This window comes from Hordeum vulgare, chromosome 6H, assembly GCF_904849725.1.
Source record: "Hordeum vulgare subsp. vulgare chromosome 6H, MorexV3_pseudomolecules_assembly, whole genome shotgun sequence".
NCBI classification, from domain to species: Eukaryota; Viridiplantae; Streptophyta; class Magnoliopsida; order Poales; family Poaceae; genus Hordeum; species Hordeum vulgare.
The window spans coordinates 372,438,562-372,461,842 of record NC_058523.1 but is presented as its reverse complement, the minus strand read 5'-3'; the positions used below and the strand labels follow the sequence as shown (position 1 = coordinate 372,461,842).

Sequence of the window (23,281 nt, the reverse complement as noted above, 5' to 3'; positions counted from 1 at the left end):
AGCACGCAGTGGTTGAATGGCGTCGAAGCGCGGCGATGCAGAGGGGAGGCGGATCTGGGTGATGCAAAGGCGGGCAAGGCGAGGCGAGGCGATAGGGACCGCGGGTTGAATACATAAAATTGCAGGGGTGTTTTTGTAAAAAGCCACGACGGGTTTTCCGACAGAAAAGGTAGCCTCTTTATTATTAGGTAAAGAATTATGACTTTGTTTATTATTTTAGCAATTTTTTTCACACGCTGGTAAAAATGGGTCCGACCAATGTTAAACACATCCGCCGATCCAAATGCTGAAGCGGACATTGATGTCCGCTCGGCCGACCCAAACGAACAAAAAACGGACAAAGTCGTCGTCCGTTTGGATCGGTCGGTTAAAGTTGCTCTAAGTAGTTTTGTGGTGGAGTGGAGGCACGAGAAAATGTCACCCGAACGAACCGGACACGGACGTGAATGGCCTCTTTGGTCACTTCTTCCCCAAGGCCCAAACCGCGGGGTGCGGCTCTCGGCCCCTTCATCCCCGGCCCTTTTTCTCGCGCACTCGGAACTCGGCACTCGCAGAGTCATCGCATTCGCATCTCCATCAGGCTGCTCATCCCGGCCACCTGCCGAATCCCCATCCTCGTTCCGCTGCCGTCGAGGAGGATGGCCTCCGGCGAGAGCAGCTCCAGCCACCCCACGGAGAAGAAGGAGGAGGCCGCCGCCGGAGGAGCTGGCTTCGACGATCTGGAGGACCCGCGCTTCCAGTGCTGCGTATGCCTGTGAGTTTACACGCCACCTTTCTCCTCCTCTCCGTTGGTGTGGCCATGGCCAAATAATCTCCCGCGCGGGTCGTGGATACGCTTGCTGCGTACTACTGTAGATTATTATTTGGCCCTCGTTTTGATCCGATGCGAATTGGGCCGTACAGTACTCGTGCTCCTCGATATTCGGTGCCAGTAACTCGTCACTATCTCTAATCTAGTACTCACATTTGTGTGGCCACGGGACTATGTGAGACTTAACTGATTTAATTCGACACCTCGTGGGACATTGAAAAACATGAATAAATTGATTTATAACTCTTATTATGGTAGATGCCTGATGGTGATGGTGAAACAACATGATGTCATGCCACTTTACTTTTAAAGTTTTAATTACACGCCTGAAAAAACATTACCAGGTTACTTACCTTTTTTCCCCTCCTTGACGAGCATTGGATTGACTTAGATTCTGCGCAAATATACTAACGATCTCATATGTTTGTTCAATATGTGTTGCAGGGAGCTTCTCTATAAACCAGTTGTTATTGGTAAGGTTTTGCTGTTTATGATGATCCAAAACCATTGTAGTATATTTTTGAATCTCATTTGGCGTTCATTGGTGCAGCATGTGGTCATATGTCATGTTTCTGGTGCGTCCATAAAGCTATGCATTTCGCCAGGGAATCCCATTGTGCAATATGCAGGCAACCGTATACTCATTTTCCAAGTATCTGTCAACTCCTCCATCACTTGCTTTTAAAGCTTGAACCTGTGGAATACAAAAAAAGGGAAAAGGAAGTACTAGGTGAGTGCTCATTGCCCAAAGCATGGAACCCATTTGTCATACCTGAAATATGTTTCTTCCTTATTGTGTTTTTGGTACGAAGTATGGTCTATCGTGTAGATTTGATGTTCTTAGAGAACTAGTTATGATTTAAAAAATCATGCTGGGAATTGTTTCAATGTGAAGTTATTTTCTTCCAAATTTGTGTGGGAAATGACATCCAGAATGCAAGAATACCACCAGTTCTACCAAACTAGAATACACTCCACAAGTTGTTTGCAAATCCATCATACCCAAATTGACCGGTCAAGATAGGATGGGAACTTGGTGGAGGTATTAGGTGAATATGTTTGAGCTGTTGGCTTAGTTTTGGATTCTCCCTCACTATGCCTGCACTTGTGCCTAATCGGCAACGTGAGCGTTCATGCAAAAGAGGTTGCTGGTTTCGAGAGATGGAGATTTCTTGGATTTGAGCAAAATCACCGGGACATATTGAAGGAGAGGCGAGAAACATCACTGTAGGGTTTAAGTCTCATGGGTATTGATTGTGTAGAGGTATTAATGATCGTATGATATGCAGCATGAGCTATATAGTTCTTGGCAGGTATCAGAGCAGCCCTTGAAATATACATTTCCTGCCATTTAGTTGTCTATTGATTTTTAAGTTTGAACCTATTTCTAGTTCAAAAAGGCGCTAGACGTTGATTGTGCGTTTTGCCACCGCCTTGCGCTTTTCTGACCAAAGCGCATGCTTATGCGCACTTACGCACAGATTAAGCGCAGTTATGTGCTAGGTGTTTTGCTATCGCCTAGAGCCTAGGCTCACTTAAGCGCTCGCTTAGGCACGCCTTTTTTGACTATGATTTCTTCTACCATCAGGTTTCAATTGTAAATTAAATTACTTTCTGCCAAACGCTTGTTTCCCTTTTTTTGTTAATTAGTATTCCTTGTAATTTGCTTGTTATGAATTATGTAATATTAATATGTTCTAATTGGGTCACATTTCAGAGCAAGAGAGGAGCGTGGATACTTTTTCTCCACAAATCATCGAGTTCTTAAACTCCAAGAACAATAATGGTGGTAAGAATTCTTTTTATGTAATTGCAAATTGCAATGATATCTTCCCCAGTATAGTTCTGTATGCATAAACCTTTGCACTTTTTCAAGAAAATGGAAAAGATTGGGACAACAAATTTGAAGATAGCAAAACTGGATCTCTAGGAGAAGTCTCAGTTGATGACAATACTATTAACGAGGATTCAATGAAAATAAAGTTAGACGATGTGTCTTGTCCCATCTGCAAGGAGCTGCTGTATCAACCTGCTGTTCTTAACTGTGGTCATGGTAAGCTCTAAATTTAGAATAAGAGGGGTTGCTCAATATTTGTAGTTCCCTTTTCTTCTTATTTAGAAACTGATTTATCTTTGGTTTTGTGAAAAGTGTATTGCATATCTTGTCTACCTTCCGTGGGTGATGAAGCATTGAAATGTCAAGTCTGTGGAGGTCTTCACCCTGGAGATTTTCCTAATGTTTGTTTAGATCTTGAGCACTTTCTGGAAGAATATTTTCCAGCAGAATATGAATCAAGACGGAAGAAACTTCAGCTTGAGAATATCCAATGCAATCCTGAAGGATCATCTTCAAGTAAGCCTTTTTTGTGTGTAGCTCGGACTCACATATTGAGAATATATAATATATAGCTCTCTACCTTAACAACATAATACTGTGCATCAAGTTCATTATGCTAATCGTAAAATTGGTGTTTGACTTACTCTGTTAGCTACTTGTGAATGCACCGTTTTAAGTTGATTTGTTTCCAGAGTTATCCATATTGATGGTTTTCGTCTGCTATTATTTTGTTTGTTTGTTGGGTACTTGCACTGGTTTTAGCAGTGCCTTATTTTACCTTCAGCTGCTATGTTGTCACCTAACTGATAAACAAACATTAGCCTTAACATAGTGTTGTGTTAATATGAAATAGACTAGTATAATGTGTCGGAAACTCCCCATTGAAAATAAAAATTGGGGCAGTATCTAGTTTGTGTTATCGACACTTCATAAAATGATCTACTTCCATGTATTGTTGATTTAGTCTTCAAAATATTCATTTAGGAAGGATTTCCGGCACTAGTCCATGTTGTTAATTTTGTGCATGCTGAGAGGCATGTTGTGGTTACTGGTATGTCAAGAGCCATTACAGTTGGTAATGGTTATACTTGTACATGTTATTCTATAGGTGAATATCCAGTGCTACCATTCATTACATGCTCCCACATTTTAAAAACTCAATTTAAATGTTTCAAATAATTCTGATTTTTTTATTGTGAATGTTAATGAGACCTGTGTCTACAACCCTTAAAAAATCCAGATCTAAATTTGAAATGCACATGGTGAAACTAAGAAGACAAATCCAGCATAATAGTGTCACAAAAAGATAAAAGCAAAAACTACGCTATTCACACTTTGATTTTTCTTTTTTGTTTTGTGATGTGTAATTCGATTTTGGGTCCGAACATTTTAGGATTGTAGACACATATCATCTGAACATTAACAAAAAAAAGGGGATTCTTTGAAACATTTAAATTGAGTTCTCAAATGTGAGAGCATGGAAGTATTTGATGGATGGGAGCACCAGATATTCTCCCATTATTTATGTGTATCATTATATTTGAAACATGCAGCTGAATTTATATCCGATTAGAGACCGCACTTTGTGGTAGAAATTGCCTACACAACTTGAAACAGCAACAGGTACAGGGGTTCGACACCACAGGGGTGCGAGTAAGCCTCTGCTACTGTTTTGTTTCAACAATCTAGCATATTTGTATATGGGATCTAATTATTTCTTTTAGTTCTTCTGAAATTTGTAGGGTACAATGTATACGTGTAGTTTTGGGTTTTCTTCTGATCCTTTAGTCACAGAATTACTTAACCTTCATGAAGTGCAACTTCACATCTTTGTAAATTCTGTTATAAAATGAAGCACATGCCTGATCCATTTTTTCGTACATGATTCCTGTGTTTTGTGTGGTTCAGGTACTTCATGCAAGAAGGGAACTTTTGTACAGAAGACTCTAGACTTATCAAATGTTCACATTGGAGTTGGATGTGACTCATGCGGGGTATGTTGAAGCTGCACAAATTAGAAAGTCCATAAGCCTGTTGGTAATTAGTCAAGCTGGCATACATTCAGTGGATAAACCGTACCAATGGAGCCACTATTGGTAGATAAAATGGTTTCTTGAACTTAAGAAATTTGAAATGATTTGCTGAATTTGCATCTTCATTTTGTTGTCCTCTTGGTGTTATTGCGTAAATCTTCCATCCAGTTACCCAACAAATAGAACGCATGTTCAGGCAGCCCTTCTAGTTCCTAGAAAGAGTGTGGTTCAGAGTTGAGATTCCAGTTGTTTCTGCAAGATCACCATACTTCCTTTCAGAGCTGACAATTGTTTTCTTTTATCACAAAAAATATTCTGCATGTAATATGCTACATGCGGTAACCAATTTTTGATTTACTTCTATTTTAGTGTTAGGACCTATAGCCAATTAGTCTTCTTAATGAATTTTCCCATTCCATTAATAAGTTTGTGCTCCAATCTGTTTTATAACATTGGCTTAACACTCCATAAACACAGTTTTACCTTTTATTTGAAGATATTGCTCTAATGTGAAAGGTACTCCCCCCGATCCATATTAATTGTCTCAGCTTTAGTACACAGTTGCACTAAAGCTGCGACAATTAATATGGGTAGGAGGGAGTAGTTCTTAATTCAAGTGCGGGTTGACGAATAACTAGAAATTTGGTTGCAACATTAGGATTGTTTTCATTCCAATTTTTAAATTTATGTGCTCACTGTTCAGTAACCGACATTAGCAACCTCTGTGGTCTCTTAAACCTTCTAATATCTTGTTACATGTACAAAATAAAAACTCTCTGTTCAGTAAAATGAAACTGATGAATGTTTTGCAGGTCTATCCGATAAGAGGCCAGCGATACAAATGCAAAGATTGCACAGAGGCAATTGGATTCGACCTTTGCGGGGAATGCTATGACAGCACTTCGAAACTCCCAGGCCGCTTTAATCAGCAGCACACTCCTGACCACAGGATGGAACTCGATAATACATCACTGTTTGACGCGTTCCTGAGATTCCAAGGGATACCAGCGGAGGGTCTACAGCAGCTGGTACAACAAATGGAGCTCATTGGTGCTGATGGTATGGTGCAGATAGTGGCTGCTGCTGATGATGAGATGGAGGACAATCACGAGGATGCTTAGTTGTTGCTGTAGGAACCGGGCAAGCATTTCTAGCAAAGCTGAGTTGTGGAGCGAGCCTTGAAATATTCTGGGGGTCGGATCAAATGAATGTGGTGTGAATGTGTGATACAGTCCTTGATTCCTTTTGGGTCGAAAGGTCAAGTAGTCTTGCTTATGCTTTCGTACGGTTATTTATTACTATATATATCAGTCTTCCATCTATAATAATAAAAAGAAAACAGTCGAAGCAAATTGAAGTGCACTTCCAACGGTTTTTGATGTAAACCTGAGAGATTTTTACACATCTTCATGATGTATTCTGGATGGTTAGGAGGACCGTGTTATCCTCTGCTCACTAGAATTTAAATCTTAGATTTGACATTGGTGTTTGTGTTTTTCTAGATTTATTTCAGGCCTCGGCGATGTGAGTTGAGTGGAAGAAGACATTTCCGTCAACTACAAAGGCGTCTGTGGTGACTTAGTTAATCTGAAGATAATGTGTTGGTCCAGTCTCTTAAAAGTGTTCATAGGAATAGGATGTGAGTACGTGCGTTCATAGCGGTGAGCATATGCTTGTGTATGTAACCGACTTTGATTGTACTTTGTTAAAAAAAGTAAAATAATAATAATTAAAAAAACAATTTTTTTGTTGTCAAACTTTGACAAATGTTTTGTATGCTTCACAAATTTCATCATGAAATGATATTCGTGTCATGGAAAAAACAAACCCCAAAATGCTTACAAAAATAACATTTTCAGAACATCAATTTTGTTATTTTTGCAACAACTTCCACAGATGTCCTTTCAAGATAAAGTTTTTACAAGGGCACAAAACATTTGTCAAAAGAACAAAAAGATCAGATTTTTTTTAAATTTTTTATTTTAGTTGGTTGATTTTACTGTTCATCAAGGACCATTCGAGCTCCCGAGCAGATACTCCATGTCCCATTCATTGTCCTTATCCACGTCACATAACTTGATAAAGCATCATTTTCTTTTGTATTCCAGTTGACAATTAAATATGTTGTACACTATATTACTCCGTCCGTTCAAAAATATAAGATGTTTGAAATATTTTAATATGGATTAAATGAGTGAACAAATACATTAAAACATGTTTATACACATTCAATTTAAAATTAGAACATCTTATATTAGTGAAGGGAGGGACTATATCTTAATTAGTCTCATGTGTATCATTTGATGGTACGAGATTATGAAATTATTGAATGATTAAGACTAAAACTAGAAAATGAGTGTACAAAAGAAGACACCTCCTACAAAGAAAACAAATGTTTTATCTTTAAACCTAAGAGAACATCTCTTAGTTAAGTGAAGGCAAGCCAAGAGTGAAGTTTTGGAGGATGGGGCATTGGATGACTTTATTTCAAAAGTTTCAAAAATGATATTTCTAAGTTAAAAAAATCCCAAAAAAATCTATGAAAACTTATACATATTCACAATGGATTTGTAAAATTTGTTTGCAAGCTGCACAAAAAGAACAAAATCCCATCCCAACAACAACAAAAAAGGGGCCCTTTTTCATTTATGTATTTGTTTTTTTTGTATACGCGGGGTATGAAAGTATATTGTTATGAAATTTTTCCTCAACGTGTTATATATGTATTTGTGTATGTACAAAAAAAATGATATTTTTTTGTGATAAGGAAATATTTTTTTTAAGTCCTCCATGGAGGATGGGCCCCATTTGCTTTTTTCGAAGGCAAGCCACCTTTTTATGTTTCTCTTTTCCATCCAACCCGCTATCTTATGTGACATCTCTAAGATGACATGAATGTGGAGTTCATATTTCTTTTGCGATACCGATGTTCGGCAAGTGATGGGGTTGTCCATTAGGGATAGGGCCATGGACTTGCATTACAGGGCCACCTAGGGCCCAACAAAGTCATCAGAGTCCTCAAGGCTATCAGTGCAGTCTTGATCTCACTCGAACGAAAAGATTCTCACTTGAAAAAACTGGGTCACTCGGTCTATCTTCGGTCAGTCGGACATGCTCCAACACTCGGTCTAAAGCAAGACACATACGAGGAAGAGACTGCAACGTCAAGAGACTTAACTACCACATAAAGTAGAGTAAAAACCGGCGTTACGAGTAATGTCGGAGTTAGTGCTGTTGTTACTAGTAACTTCCGTAGTTATTAGCATTAACCCGCCTTTGTTATGACGCTCAACGGACCCAAGCGCACTCTATATAAGCCTGCCTTGAGTTCCGTGACAAGGGTTGAGCATTGTGTATACTCACACCCCCATAAACAAACACCAAGCCTCCGGGCTCGAGATGTAGGGTCTTTACCACTTCCGAGTGGGGCCTGAACTCGTACATCCGAGCGTGACCACTGCGCTGTAGCTAGCCTCCGCCCTCCGTTTGTACCCCTGGTACTATTGTCACGTTCGTTCTCACAAAAGTTGGCGCCCACCTTGGGGCTGCGCGTCTAGCGAATTCCAGCACAATTGGAGTTTCCATCCTTTTCTTCATCATGATGACGCTCGGCGGCGAGATCCTCTTCGTTTCCCTGAGCTTCACCGCCGACGACTCAGTGTGGCCGTAGGACACGCCGTTGGACACCGAAGCTCTGCCCACTCGAGGTGCTTCACACTTCAGCGTGGTGGCGCATGGGGTCCTAATTCGACAACCGTGATGCCGTACCATTCCGCACACCCACGTCGTGCTGCGATTTGTCGCAAGTGCTCCGGGCGCTCATGGCTGCAGCATTCGATCAAGCATGCGGTGGCTCTTCAAGCCACATCAGGGCAAGTGGCCATGCTCGACTCAGATGAGCCCACCGTTAGCCTTTTCCCTTCATCACACGACGACTCGCTCGACGAGTCTGACTGCAAGAGCAGCGGAGACACTGCGGAGGTCCTGATGGCTGACACAGTCACGGGAGGAGCCCTTGGTTTTGTGGGAAATTCCCACGGACAAGATGGAGGTGATCGTCGCCATGCCGACTCCGGCCTCTACGTTCTCCAGACGCTCAATGAGCAGCAGCGAGAGGAACTCAGTCGGAGGAATGAGCAAGCTCTGCATACCCCCATCACTAGGAACACCCCAGAGGAGATAGCCGTGGAGAACGCGTGCCAAGCCACTTTGACTAAGTGCGAACGACTCGAGCGGCTTCAACGCTTGCTAGATGCCAGAGCTGCGAGGGACCAGCCCAACTCCAGTCGCAACCGCCGAGAGTTGTTTCTGAACGACCGCCAACGCAACATTGAGGTGATGCGAACACCTTTGCAGAACATGGCTACAGACACTCGGATTGCTGATTCCATTCAGCCGAGTGATTCCGTAGTCGGGGAGGGCATTCGGCAAATCCAGACTGTGTTGAAGACCGCCCTACAACAGAATTGTGCGGTGTCCCAATTGCAGTATTGCATCCACAGCAAGTCCGTTCGGGCGGACATAGTGAAGTCGGCTCACAACTCTCACGCACCCGGAAGACACTGGAGATATCCTCCTCTTCTGAGAGGCCTGTACGGGGATCGTAGGCATGATGATCGGGTTCTTAGTAGGACACCTCCTCCAAGAGTGGTTCATTTGGACATCGACCTCACGACCGCAGGAAAAGCCCCAATCGACATAGGGGTTACGGAGACGACGGTTATCGTGCTCCCCCGTTCAACGCGAGGTCGATTATCACACAAAATGTGGTTGACTGATCGCCGGCGGGCCGAGGTGTCTTCGGTCTCGAGTGTTTTGAGAGACACATTCGCGAAGCAGAAATCTCAACTACTGGTTGGCCATGGGGATCGACAAATTCAATGGCGAGTCCAAGACAAAAACTTGGCTTGAAGATTACCGAGTGGCCTTCTAGATAGGCGGCGGCGTCGACTTCGTCGCGATGAAGCACTTACTCCTCATGTTGGAGGGGTCAGCAAGGGCATGGCTCAATTAGCTGCCCTCCAGTAGTATCCACAGCTGGGGAGACCTGACCAAAGTGTTCATCAAAACATTTGAAGGCGCTTACAAGCATCCAGGTGGTTTGACAGAGTTGCAACATTGCATCCAGAAGAGCAAAGAAACTCTCTGCGAGTGCATCCAGCGATGGACCACGCTGCACAACATCGTGCATAACATCACTGAGCATCAGGCCGTGTGCGCCTTCAAGGCACACACTCGATACAGGGAGCTCATACTCAACTTTGGACGAGCGGGAGACCTGTCCCTCAGTAGCGTGCTACCTCTTGAGCTTGCGTTGGTTTTCCCTTGAAGATGAAAGGGTGATGCAGCGAAGTAGATAAGTATTTCCCTCAGTTTGTTGAGAACCAAGGTATCAATCCAGTAGGAGGAACAAGCAAGGCTCCAATAGTAGTACCTACACAAATAATCAAACACTTGCACCCAACGCTATAAAGGGGTTGTCAATCCCTTCAAAGTTATTTGCAAGGATGAGATCTAATAGAGATAGGTATAAAATAATGATAGATCTGAAAGTAAAACAAAAGTAAATAAATTGCAGCATAGTATTTTTGGCTTATAGATCTGAAAATATAATATGGAAAATAGACCCAGGGGTCATAGGTTTCACTAGAGGCTTCTCTCATAAAGGAAAATAATACGGTGGGTGAACAAATTACTATCGAGCAATTGATAGAAAAGAGAATAATTATGAAGATACCCAAGGCAATGATTATGCATATAGGCATCATGTCCGTGTCAAGTAGACCGAAACGATTCTGCATCTACTACCATTACTCCACACATCGACCAACTCCTGCCTGCATCTAGAGTATTAAGTTCATGAAGAACAGAGTAGCGCATTAAGTAAGATGACATGATGTAGAGGGATAAACTCAAGCAATATGATGAAAACCCCACCTTTTTATCCTTGATGGCAAAAATACAATACATGCCTCGCTACCCCTACTATGTCACTGGGTGAGGACACCAAAAGATTGAACCCAAAACTAAACACTTCTCCCATTGCCAGAATTACCAATCTAGTTGGCCAAACCAAACAAATAGTTCGAAGAGACTTGCAAAGATATGAAATCATGCATATAAGAATTCAGAAAAGACTCAAATAATATTCATGGATAATCTAAAACATAAACTCACAATTCATCGGATCTCGACAAACACACCACAAAAGAGTATTACATCGGATAGATCTCCATGAAGATCATGAAGAACATGGTATTGAAGATCAAAGAGAGAGAAGAATCCATCTAGCTACTAGCTATGGACCCGTAGGTCTATGGTGAACTACTCACACATCATCGGAGGGGCAATGGAGTTGATGTAGATGCCCTCCGTGATCAATTCCCTCTCCGACAGATTACCGGAAAAGGCTCCCAGATTGGATCTCTTAGGAACAGATGCTCCCGGCGGCATAGAAGTATTTTGTGGCTCTTTCTGGCGATACATGAATATTTGGGAATTTATAGGCCAAGAATTAAGGTAAGGAGACCTGCAGGGGGACCACAAGCTAGGGGGCGCGGCCACCCCCCAGGGCGCGCCCTGTAGGTTTGTGGCCTTCCGACAACTTCCTTACCCCCTACTCCAAGCCTGTTGCATGTCTTGTGGTCCAAGAAAAAAAAATCTTTCCAGAGATTTTATTCCGTTTGGAGTCCGTTTAATATTCCTTATCTGCAATACTCAAAAACGTGGAAAAAACAGAAACTGGCACCATGCTCTGGATTAATAGGTTTGTCCCAAAAATAATATAAAACAACATATAAATGCATATAAAACATCCAAAATAGATAATATAATAGCATGGAACAATCAAAAATTATGATTTCGTTGGAGACATATCATAGCACCATACAAATCGCCAATCAGTATGCAAACAACGAAGAAGAAGACTGCCTCCATAGCGCCAAGGGCCGAGCTTGTGATGCCCCTCAATCGAGGGGTAACACAGGAAAGAAGCAGAAGCGGAAGGCCAACGCATCAGGCAAGGCCGGAGTTGTTGCTGTCCCAGGGCAAGGCCAAAATAAATCCAAGCAAAAGAAAAAGAAGGATTGGGTGGCTAATAAGAAAACCGAGACCGAGAGTGACCTCTTGGACCGGCCATGCCAGATCCACACCAAGACGGACAATGATGGGAATCCCATCTATCCCAAGCACTCTCCTCGAGGTTATCGCGTGCGCCGGCAAGAGATGTGCGGGGAACCCTCTGGGGAAAAGGACAACTACGAACATGGAGAGGATGCCTCTGGGTATCCGAATGTCGAGAAGGTCCTCATGATCTTCGCCGACATCGAGAGCAAGAGAGGATTGAAGGTCATCAATTGGGAGGTAAAACATGGCAGTTTCGGCTGTCACAAAGCATGTCCATTGGGTGAAGGCGCCCATCACATTAGATCAGTTCGACCATCCAGCCCATATTGCCACCCCTGGGTGGCACACGCTAGTTGCCGATCCGGCTGTCAATGGGGTCAGAATGCGTAGGGACCTCATGAATGACGGCAGCGGCCTCAACATCATCTACACCGACACAGTCACGGACATGGACATCCTGTTGCCCCAACTGAGCAAGAGCAACTTGCATTTCCATGGGGTCATTCACTGGAAGAAGGCTGAGTCATTTGGCCAAATAGCCCTAAACATCGTATTTGGCGGCAAAAAAATTATAGGAAGGAGTGACTGACCTTCGAGGTGGTAGACTTCTGAAGTGCTTATCACGCCATCCTGGTTAGGCCCGCCTATGCATGTTTCATGGCCCGACCATGTTATGTGTTCTTAAAATCAAGATGCCAGGACCAAGAGGCGTGATTACGGTGACCGACAATCGGAAGATCGCTGAGGAGTGCCTTCAGCAAGGCTCCAAAATTGCCAATGAGCAAGTCCTTGCAGTCGAGCTTGAAGGATACAAGAAGACGGTGGATACCGCTGATTAGCTTAGGTCGAAGAGGCCGGATACTGAGTGTGCCTTTCGATCGTCCGGTGAGACCAAACAGGTGCACGTTCATCCCAACGACGTGAGCACCTCTGCGACGAACATCTCCACCTCACTCGCTGATAAATAGGAAGACGAGCTCATCCAGTTCCTCCATGAGAACTGGGACATCTTTGTATGGAAGCCATTTGACATGCTGGGTGTTCCTAGGGAACTAGCTGAGCACCGCCTCCGAGTGGACTCCAAGGTCAAGCCCGTCAAGGAATACTTGCATTGTTCTTCCATGGAAAAATGCAAGGCGATAGGCGAGGAGATCACTTGACTCCTAGCTGCTGAGTTCATACGCAAGGTTTACCACTCCGAGTGGCTCGCGAATGTAGTCATGGTGCCCAAGAAGAACAATTCACTCCGAATGTGTATTGAATTCAAGCACCTCAATTGGGCCTGCCCGAACGACCATTTCCCTTCCCTTGCATAGATTAGATTGTAGACTCTACTGTCGGATGTGAACGCGTGTCGTTCTTGGATGGGTACTCCGGCCTTCATCACCCCATTCGGGTGTTTTTGCTACATCACTATGCCATTCGGTCCCAAAAATGCCGGGGTTACTTTCCAACGTATGATCCAGAAGTGCTTGCTAGAACAAATCAATCGGAATGTGGAGGCTTATATGGATGACATCGTGCTCAAGTCCAGAAAAGATTCCAACCGCCCGACTGACCTCGTCGAAACCTTCGCGTACCTGCAATGCTATGAGATCAAACTCAACCCGGCCAAGTGTACCTTCGGTGTGCCAGCCAGCAAATTACTCGGTTTCCTTGTTTTCGAGAGAGGCATCGATGCCAACCCAGACAAGATTGGTTCTATAATCCTAATGAGACGACCAGAGCGCATACATGATGTGGAGAGGCTTACATGTTCTCTCACGGCCCTGAGCCGTTTCATCTCAAGACTCAACGAGAAGGCATTGCCTCTTTATCGAGTGATGAAAAATATGACAGGTTCGAGTGGACCAATGAAGCGCAAATTGCATTCGATTAGCTCAAGGCTTTGCTTTCCACCCAGCCGCTGTTAGCTACTCCAGGCAACTGGGAGCTCTTACTCTTGTACATTGCAACCACTAGCCAAGTGGTTAGCACCATTCTCACCGTAGAGTGTGAGGAAGCAGGCAAAGCATACATGGTTGAAAGGCCCATCTATTACATCTCACAAGTTTTCACACCCTCCAAACAAAGGTATCCACATTACTAAAAGCTGGTCTATGGTATCTACCTGACTGTGAAGAAGATGGTTCGTTACTTCCAAGATCACTCGATCACAATTATCAGTGATGCTCCCTTGTTAGAAATCTTGCACAATAGAGACGCCAGTGGCCGAGTGGCCAAACGGGCAATTGAGCTCCTCCTGTTGGAGGTCAAGTTTGAAGCCAAAAAACGATTAAGTCTCAGGCCTTGGTAGACTTCCTGGCCAAATGGATAGAACAAAAGAATCCGGCTACGAGTGTCCCCGAGCAATGGACTATGTTCTTCAATGGATCCAAGATGATTCATGGCTCAGGGGCTGGAGTAGTTCTCATCTCCCCCAGGGGAGACCGACTGAGCTACATGCTCCAGATCCATTTTGCTTCATCTAACAATGAGGCCGAGTATGAAGCCCTCCTATACGGGCTCCGTATGGCCATCTCACTCGGTATCCGACGCTTGATGGTCTAGGGTGACTCAGACCTCATCGTCAATTAGGTGATGAAGGAGTGGGACATTCGAAGTCCGTCCATGACTATTTAATGCAATGTGTTCAGGAAGCTAGGGAAGAATTTCGAAGGTTTGGAGCTGCACCATGTGCCTCGAACCAAGAACCAGGCAGCGAACAACTTGGCCAAGATCGGTTCCAATCGGCGAGCCATTCCAAAGGGTGTGTTCCTTGAACACTTGCATGCCCCTTCAGTTAATGGCGATCCTTTCACACAAGAGTCCCCATAGACAGCCGGTCCTACAAATCCGACTGAGATTGATGTCCCAGCTGTGATCGACCTAGTCCACGAGATGTTGGTAATCACTCCCGAAAGGAATCAACCTTATCTGGCTTACTTTCTCTGGCAAGAACTCCCAGAAGAAGAAGAGGAAGCCCGCGGAATCGTTTGCCAGTCTAAAGCTTTCGAAGTTTTGGGACACAAATTATACAAGAAAAGTTCTCCACGAGTTAGTCCACATTCGTCCACGCTGTATCAACAAGAACTGAGGCGCTACCATAATAAACCAGTGAGAGGGCGAGCCTTCCAGGAGGGCGACCTGGTCCTCTGACTGGACCAGCAAAAGCTCCACAAGCTGGCACCTCCATGGCAAGGTCCCTATGCAATCTCGAAAGTCCTGCACAATGGAGCGTATCGGCTTTACAACTTCCAGAATGAGGCGGAGGAACCCAGAACCTAGAACGCGGATCTGCACCGCAAGTTCTATACATAGAACATATATCTTCGTTCTTGTAATGAATCTAAATAATTTTACGAATAAAGTGTTTTTTCCTTCATCTTTTTGTCTAATTTCTCACCCCGGTGAAACATACCTTCTTACTGCCCACAATGGGTGAAAAGTCTTAACAGCGAACCTGCTTTCGCCTAAGGTAAAACCTGCCCCGAGTGAGGACGACCTCCACGCTAGGGGGCTTAGCTGCGAACCTGCTTTCGCCTAAATAAAAATGGATCCAAATGAGGGCATGACCCTCATTCGACCACCAAGATGGACATGACCATCATTAAGTTCGCAAGAACTATCTTCACTTCTTGGTTGCGAACCTGCCTTCGCCTAAGGTAAAACCTGCCTCGAGTGAGGACGACCTCCACGCTCGGGGGCTTAGCTCCGAACCTGCTTTCGCCTAAGTAAAAATGATTCCGAATGAAGTCATGACTCCCACTCGGACACGAAGATGAACAGAACAATCGTTCCTTGGGCACGAACCTGCCTTCGCCTAAGGTAAAACCTGCCCCGAGTGAGGATGACCTCCACGCTTGGGGGCTTAGCTATGAACATGCTTTCTCCTAAGTAAAAATGGTTCCGAATGAGGGCATGACCCTCACTCGGACGCCAAGATGAACAGAACAATTGTTCCTTGGTTGTGAACCTGCCTTCGCCTAAGGTAAAGTCTGCCCCAAATGAGGACGACCTCCATGCTCGGGGGCTTAGCTGCGAACTTTCTTTCGCCTAAGTAAAAATGGTTCCGAATGAGGGCATGACCCTCACTCAGACGTCAAGATGAACAAAACATTCATTCCTTGGTTGTGAACCTGCCTTCGCTTAAGGTAAAACCTGCCTTGAGTGAGGACGACCTCCATGCTCGGGGGCTTAGCTGCGAATCTGCTTTCGCCTAAGTAATGACGGCTCCGAATGTGGGTGTAACCCCCACTCGGGCATGAAGATGGAGAGAGCCATCATTAGTTCGAAGACTCAAATTCGAATGAAAACATAGCAAATGAAATCGCATTTTGGTTCAAAACGAAAGTACGGATAGCGGGAGCCCAAGGCTCACTCGAAGTTTAAAGTTTACACCAACCACTCGGCATACCGAGGCAAATTAAACTTAATATCTTTTTACGAGCATCACTCGGAGGACGAAGGATCAACAACTTCCACGAAGGTGTCGATGTCGATCCCGTCAGCGATCCAAGCGACAGTCTCCATAAACATCTCCATGAAGTCCTCAAACTTGGCGTTCTTCCTGTTGACGACCTTGAGGTTCTTCAGCCTGTGTTCGTCCACTCCCTTGAAATGGGTATGGGCCAGCAAGAGGGCGATGTCGGCTCCAGCTCGAGCTGATGATTTATTCCAAGACTGCACTTGGCTGGGAACTGCCTTCACTCGGTCAATGATGGCTCGTGCATCCTTGGATAATTCCTTGGGAGGGGTGACCTCTTGGTCAATCTCCAAGATGGTCGACTAAAGCCACTTGAAGCAGACCAACACATATTCGATATGCAGTCACGATCGAGCCGGCTAAATCCGGGGCTCCGTGCAAAACTAAAAACTAGAGCCCTATCTCACAAAAAAATAACTAACAAGCAATTATAATGTTTAGAATAGAGAAGCCAGCCTCTATCACAATACTCGCTATTTGATAAGAATCTAGTATGGAATACTGCAGTAAACCTTTTACGACATCTATCTTTGGGACCTTTCTTAATTGATTTATCTCTTTTTGGACCCTTTTGTGCTAAGATATCAATCTGCTTAGAATCAAGAGAATCCCAGTTTTTTGGATCAAATGTATCACACCGTAAAGAATCATCAACATCCTCCCGAGGTGAACTTAACACCAATATTATCTTCCTCTACCTCCATATTATCTGTTTGTGTATGACCATCTCTAGAATCATTCTAAGGAACAATTGAAAGTGCAAGGGTACAAGGATCAACAGATTGATTACCAGATGACACTTGTGGTGCTTCTTTTCTAACAAATATGTACATACTACCTATATAAGATTTATTAACTAAATTTTGTTCTTGTGCTTTTCTTTTCCGCATATGGGCACATGATATTTTCTTATGATGACTTAAATCCGTATTACTGAAACACAAGATAAAGAAGATGAACAAAATAAAATTGAAGTTATACGGTACCATATATTAATTGGAGATCATGCATGAATGTTTGGCAATTAGACGAACCATCTAACTCACCTAGTTTTGGGGACCATATATTAATTTGGAGATCATGCGCGATATAACTGCTACATTATGATCTTTAATCGAGGAGGTAATCCAATCTCTATCAGTCTAACAAAGTAACGATCCCTACCAATAGTTAATTAGAAAATTAGGATTTAGAAGTAGGAACCAAAATTAATTGGAAAAAAGTGACGGGGGGATAACCCTGGGGTAGGCTCATTCGGGCCACTTACCCCTTTTCTTCGAAACAATACAGAACGGACGCCTCCTTCTATAGGGCGGCTGCTGCAGGCCGGCTACACAACACGTGTCGGCTCGGGGCGGAGCCGCCTGCCATCCGTCTCGCAAGCGACCTGCTAGGGGTCAGCCCTCGTCACATCACCCTGACAGGCGCAACAGGAATGCATCAGCGAGACATGGATACATCAACCCAAGTACCGCTGGTTAGCATACACCCGGCTACAAAGGAGGTATCCGTACCGCTGACCGCAACCGACTACGACTAGGCGAGGCAGCACAGTGGTGGCATGCCTCCATCCACTCCATTACCTATTCCCACATGGCTACAGTGCGGTTGGCAGCACTGCTGACCGCCGCTAACCGCCCCAAGATGATGCTGTACTGCGTAGCCCGTACCATGGCGCGACGAGGCCTCCCAGCCAGTGGTACCTACAGTTTACAAGACCCCCAGCCGGCTAAGAGGCTGCCAGTCGGGTCCCCCAGGCACCATATATGTATATTGAAAGCCAGGGGATTGACCTATAAACCCCCCTGGAGCCACCCCATGCAGGGGCTCGGCCAGTTCCACCCCGCAACACACACACAGAGGAGAGGTAGAGAGAGCAATCTAGCTCCTTCTTCATCCTCCGTCATACAGCTCAAGAAGCAACCGTGTAGCCGGATCGGTTCCTCAACCAGACTAGCAGGACCAGGGGTGTTACCTCCCACTGAGGGCCCTGAACCTGGGTACATCGTGTGTCTCGAACCGCTTCTCCTCGATCCCGGTTCCGGATCCCGATGGCGTCCTTTCGACCCCAACCAATCACGATAAGCCACCCCATGTCATTTGCCTTGATAAAACCATGACAGTTGGCACCCACGATGGGACCCGTCCATGGCGCCGGCCGGAGCCACGCTCCGGGTGGAACCCTTCGCCAACTCCGTTGGGCGCTTTGCGTCCAGTGTGATCAGCATGTCCATGGTGTTGGAAATATGCCCTAGAGGCAATAATAAAGTTGTTATTATTATATTTCCAGTTCATGATACTTGTCCATTATTCATGCTATAATTGTATTAACCAGAAACCGTAATACATGTGTGAATATATAGATCACAATGTGTCCCTAGTGAGCATCTAGTTGGCTAGCTCGTTGATCAATAGATGATCATGTTTTCTTGATCATGGACATTGGATGTCAAAGGATCACATCATTGGGGAAGGATGTGATGGACAAGACCCAATCCTAAGCATAGCACTAGATCTTGTTGTTCGTCTGCTAAAGCTTTTCTAATGTCAGGTATCATTTCCTTAGACTGTGAGATTGTGCAACTCCCGGATACCGTAGGAGTGCTTTGGGTGTGTCAAACGTCACAACGTAACTGGGTGATCATAAAGGTGCACTATGGGTATCTCCGAAAGTGTCTGTTGAGTTGTACGAATCGAGACCGGGATTTGTCACTCCGTGTGGCGGAGAGGTATCTCTAGGCCCACTCGGTAATCCATCATCATATTGATCTCAATGTGACTACGGGGTTAGCCACGTAATGATGTGTTACAGAATGAGTAAAAAGACTAGTCGGGTAATGAGATTGAACAAGGTATAGGGATACCGACGATCGAATCCGGGGCAAGTATCATACCGATAGACAAAGGGAATTGCATACGGGATTGATTGAATCCTTGACATCGTGGTTCATACGATGAGATCATCGTGGAACATGTGGGAACCAACATGGATATCCAGACCCCGCTGTTGGTTATTGGTCGGAGAGATGTCTCGGTCATGTCTGCATGTCTCCCGAACCCGTAGGGTCTACACACTTAAGGTTCGATGATGCATGGTTATAGGGAAATAGTGTACGTGGTTACCGAAGGTTATTCGGAGTCCCGGATGAGATCCTGGACGTCACGAGGAGCTCCGGAATGGTCCGGAGGTGAACATTTGTAAATAGGAAGTGAGATTTTTGTCACCGGAAGTGTTTCGGGCTTCACCGGTAACGTACCGGGACCACTGGAAGGGTTTCGGGGGTCCACCGGGAGGGGCCACCAGCCCCAAGAGGCTTCATGGGCCAAAATGTGGAAGGGGACCAGCCCAAAGTGGGCTGGTGCGCCCTCCCCTCTCAGCCCAAGGCGCAAGGAGAGGTGGAGGGGGCAAACCCTAGGCGCATGAGGGTCCCAATGCCCACCTAGGGTGCCGCCCTCCTTTCCCTGCCCTGGGCGCCGCCCTCCCTAGCCATCTAGGGCTGTCGCCACCCCTAGGGAGGGAACCCTAGGGGTGCGCACCCTTTCTCCCCCCTCCTATAAATACCCAAGGTGTTGGGGATGATTTGAGACATGAAAACTCTCTCTCTTGGCGCAGCCCTACCCCTCTCTCTCCTCGTCCTCTGCACAGCTTAGGGAAGCTTTGCCGGAGAACCACGTAGCTCCACCGCCACCACACCGTGGTGCTGCCGGAGCTCTCTCCCTCAACCACTCCTTCCTCTTTGCTGGTTCAAGGTGTTGGAGACATCACTGGGATGCACGTGTGTTGAACGCGGAGGTGCCATAGTTCGACACATAGATCAGAATCCACTGCGATCTGAATCGCTGCGAGTATGACACCATCAACCGCGTTCATAGTAACACTTCCGCTTAGCGATCTTCAAAGGTATGAAGATGCTCTACAACCTCTCTTGTTGCTGGTTTCTCCATAGATAGATCCTTGTATGGCGTAGGATATTTTTTGAAATTACTATGATCCCCAACAGTGGTATGAGAGCCAAGGTTCTATGCATAGGTTCTATGCACGAGTAGAACACAAAATTTGTGGGCGCTGATTTGTCAACTTGCTTGCCGTTACTAGTCCTATCTTTTTTCGGTGGTATTGTGGGATGAAGCAGCCCGGACCGACCTTACACGTACGCTTATGTGAGATTGGTTCCAATGACAGACATGCACTTGGTGCATAAGGTGGCTAGTGGGTGTCTGTCTCTTCCACTTTAGTCGAATTAGATTCGATGAAAAGCGTCCTTATGAAGGGTAAATAGCATTGGCATATCAACGTTGTGGCTGTCACGTAGGTGAGAAACATTCTTGTTAGAAACCCAAACCAGCCACGTAAAACTTGCAACAACAATTAGTGGATGTCTAACTTGTTTTTGCAGGGTATGCTATGTGATGTGATATGGCCAAAAGGATGTGATGTTACATATGTGATGTGTGAGATTGATCATGTTCTTGTAATAGGATTCACGAATTGCATGTCGATGAGTATGACAACCGACAGGAGCCATAGGAGTTGTCTTAATTTATTGTATGAGATGCAACGCCATGTTGATTACTTTACTTTATCGCTAACGGTTAGCTATAGTAGTAGAAGTAATAGTTGGCATGACGACTCCACGGAGACACAATGTTGGAGATCATGATGATAAAGATCATGGTGTCATGCCGGTGACGATGATGATCATGGTGCCCCGAAGATGGTGATCAAAGGAGCAAGATGATATTGGCCATATCATGTCACTATATGATTGCATGTGATGTTTATCATGTTTTACATCTTATTGCTTAGAACCATGGTAGAAAATATAAGATGACCCCTCATTAGAAATTTTGAGATAAGTATTCCCCTAAGTGTGCACCATTGCGAAGGTTCGTTCTCTCGAATCACCACGTGATGATCGGGTGTGATAGATTCTAACGTTCACATACAACGGGTGTAAGCCAGTTTACACACGCAAAACACTTAGGTTGACTCGACGAGCCTAGCATGTACAGACATGGCCTCGAATACGGGAGACCGAAAGGTCGAACATGAGTCGTATGGTTGATACGATCAGCATGGAGATGCTCACCATTGATGACTAGTCCGTCTCACGTGATGATCAGACACGGGCTAGTCGACGTGGATCATGTAACACTTGGATGACTAGAGGGATGTCGATCTAAGTGGGAGTTCATTAGTAATTTGATTAGATGAACTTAATTATCATGAACTTAGTCTAAAATTGTCTTTACAAATATTGTAGATCCAATGGCCAACGCAAATGTCCCATTCAACTTCAACGCGTTCCTAGAGAAAACCAAGCTGAAAGACGATGGTAGCAATTATGCGGATTGGGCTCGTAACTTGAAGCTCATCCTCATGGCTTCCAAGAAGGCATATGTCCTTGATGCACCGCTAGGTGACTCCCGTTCCCGCGGCAGACCAGGACGCCAGAAATGTGTGGCAGTCGTGGAGTGATGACTACTCTCTCGTTCAGTGCGGCATGCTTTACAGTTTAGACCCGGGCTCCAAAGGCGTTTTGAGCAAGAGGAGCATATGAGATGTTCGAGGAGTTGAAACATTTTTCAAGCTCATGCCCGGGTCGAGAGATGTGAAGTCTCCGACAAGTTCTTTAGCTGCAAGATGGAGGAGAATAGTTCTGCCAGTGAGCACATACTCAGAATGTCTGGGTTGCACAACCGCTTGACTCAGCTGGGAGTTAAACTTCCAGATGATGCGGTCAATGACAGAATCCTCCAGTCACTTCCACCTAGCTACAAAGGCTTTGTGATGAATTACAACATGCTAGGGATGGAAAAGACTATTCCCGAGTTGTATTCAATGCTGAAATCTGCGGATGTAGAAATCAAGAAAGAGCATCAAGTGTTTATGGTCAATAAGACCACCAGTTTCAAGAAGGGCAATGGTAAGAAAAGCTTCAAGAAAGACAGCAAAGCTATTGCCGCGCCCGGTAAGCAAGTTGCCGGGAAGAAGTCAAAGAAAGTACCTAAGCCTGAGACTGACTGGTACTACTGCAAGGGAACCGGTCACTGGAAGCGGAATTGCCCCAAGTACTTAGCGGACAAGAAGGCCGACAACGTCAAAGGTATATGTGATATATTTGTTATTGATGTGTACCTTACCAGCGCTCGTAGTAGCTCCTAGGTATTTTATACCGGTGTTGTTGCTCACATTTGCAACTCTAATCAGGAACTACGGAACAAGCGTAGGCTGGCTAAGGACGAGGTGACGATGCGCGTCGGGAATGGTTCCAAGGTTGATGTGATTGCCGTCGGCATGCTACCTGTAAATCTACCTTTGGGATTAGTTATAAACCTTAATAATTGTTATTTAGTGCCAACTTTAAGCATGAACATTGTATCGGGATCTCGCTTGATGCAAGATGGCTACTCATTTAAATCTGAGAATAATGGTTGCTCTATTTATATGAGTGGTATGTTTTATGGTCATGTCCCGCTGGTTAATGGTTTATTCCTAATGAATCTCGATCGTGATGGTACACATATTCATAGTGTGAGTGCTAAAAGATGCAAGGTTGATGATGATAGTCCCACATACTTGTGGCACTGCCGCCTTGGTCATATTGGCGTAAAGCGTATGAAGAAACTCCATACAGATGGACTTTGGAGTCACTTGATTTTGAATCATTTGACACATGCGAGCCATGCCTCATGGGAAAGATGACCAAGACTCTGTTCTCCAGAACAATGGAGCGAGCAACTAGCTTATTGGAAATAATATATACCGATGTATGCGGTCCAATGAGCGTTGAAGCTCGCGGCGGTTATCATTATGTTCTCACCCTCACTGATGATTTAAGTAGATATGGGTATGTCTACTTAATGAAACACAAGTCTGAAACCTTTGAAAAGTTCAAGGAATTTCAGAGTGAGGTGGAGAATCAACGCAACAAGAAAATAAAGTTTCCACGATCTGATTGTGGAGGAGAATATTTGAGTCATGAGTTTGGCACACACCTACGGAAATG

General features: G+C 44.8%; 1 protein-coding gene across 1 annotated transcript; it reads left to right on the top strand.

The window, feature by feature from the left end:
- The first annotated feature begins 447 nt into the window (after positions 1–447).
- Positions 448–6,043, top strand: LOC123401481 (E3 ubiquitin-protein ligase PRT1). Its single transcript, XM_045095304.1, has 8 exons — positions 448–754; positions 1,256–1,284; positions 1,362–1,541; positions 2,529–2,600; positions 2,688–2,864; positions 2,961–3,164; positions 4,557–4,642; positions 5,494–6,043. The coding sequence occupies exons 1-8, from the start codon at positions 639–641 to the stop codon at positions 5,800–5,802; spliced, it is 1,173 nt and encodes a 390-aa protein (XP_044951239.1). The 5' UTR covers positions 448–638; the 3' UTR covers positions 5,803–6,043.
- The last annotated feature ends 17,238 nt before the right edge of the window (positions 6,044–23,281 follow it).

Bases quoted from the DNA above. Each gene is read 5' to 3' on its own strand.
- LOC123401481 (XM_045095304.1), top strand. From the start codon at position 639: ATGGCCTCCGGCGAGAGCAGCTCCAGCCACCCCACGGAGAAGAAGGAG. The intron at 1,542-2,528 runs GTGAGTGCTCAT...GTCACATTTCAG, and splicing joins AAGGGAAAAGGAAGTACTAG to AGCAAGAGAGGAGCGTGGAT. The intron at 2,601-2,687 runs GTAAGAATTCTT...CACTTTTTCAAG, and splicing joins CTCCAAGAACAATAATGGTG to AAAATGGAAAAGATTGGGAC.